Source organism: Phaethon lepturus, unplaced genomic scaffold, assembly GCF_000687285.1.
Source record: "Phaethon lepturus isolate BGI_N335 unplaced genomic scaffold, ASM68728v1 scaffold46467, whole genome shotgun sequence".
In the NCBI taxonomy this organism is placed as follows: Eukaryota; Metazoa; Chordata; class Aves; order Phaethontiformes; family Phaethontidae; genus Phaethon; species Phaethon lepturus.
In genome coordinates, this window is record NW_010553456.1 from 1 (window position 1) to 245 (window position 245).

At 66.1% G+C, this 245-nt stretch overlaps 1 protein-coding gene across 1 annotated transcript in view; it reads left to right on the forward strand.

Annotated features, from left to right (window-relative positions):
- TJP3 (tight junction protein 3) overlaps window positions 1-245 on the forward strand; it is a 7,627-nt gene continuing 7,382 nt past the window's right edge. The window contains 2 exon segments of the mRNA XM_010291540.1: window positions 1-39; window positions 120-244. Of these exon segments, the coding sequence (XP_010289842.1) occupies window positions 1-39; window positions 120-244 (164 nt within the window).

Here is a 245-nt window from a genome sequence, read left to right on the forward strand (position 1 = left end):
ATGGTGATCTGGGAGCAGCACACGGTGACGCTGAGCAAGGTGAGCGTGGCCCAGGATGGCCATGGGATGGGGTCTGTGGGGCCGGCTTTGCCTGACTCCTCTCTGCCTGTCCCTGCTAGGACCCTCAACGGGGCTTTGGCTTCGCTGTCTCCGGAGGCCGGGACCGTCCCAACAGGATGACTGGGGACACAGCGGTGGTTGTTTCGGATGTGGTGTCCGGAGGCCCGGCAGGGGGCCGGCTCCAG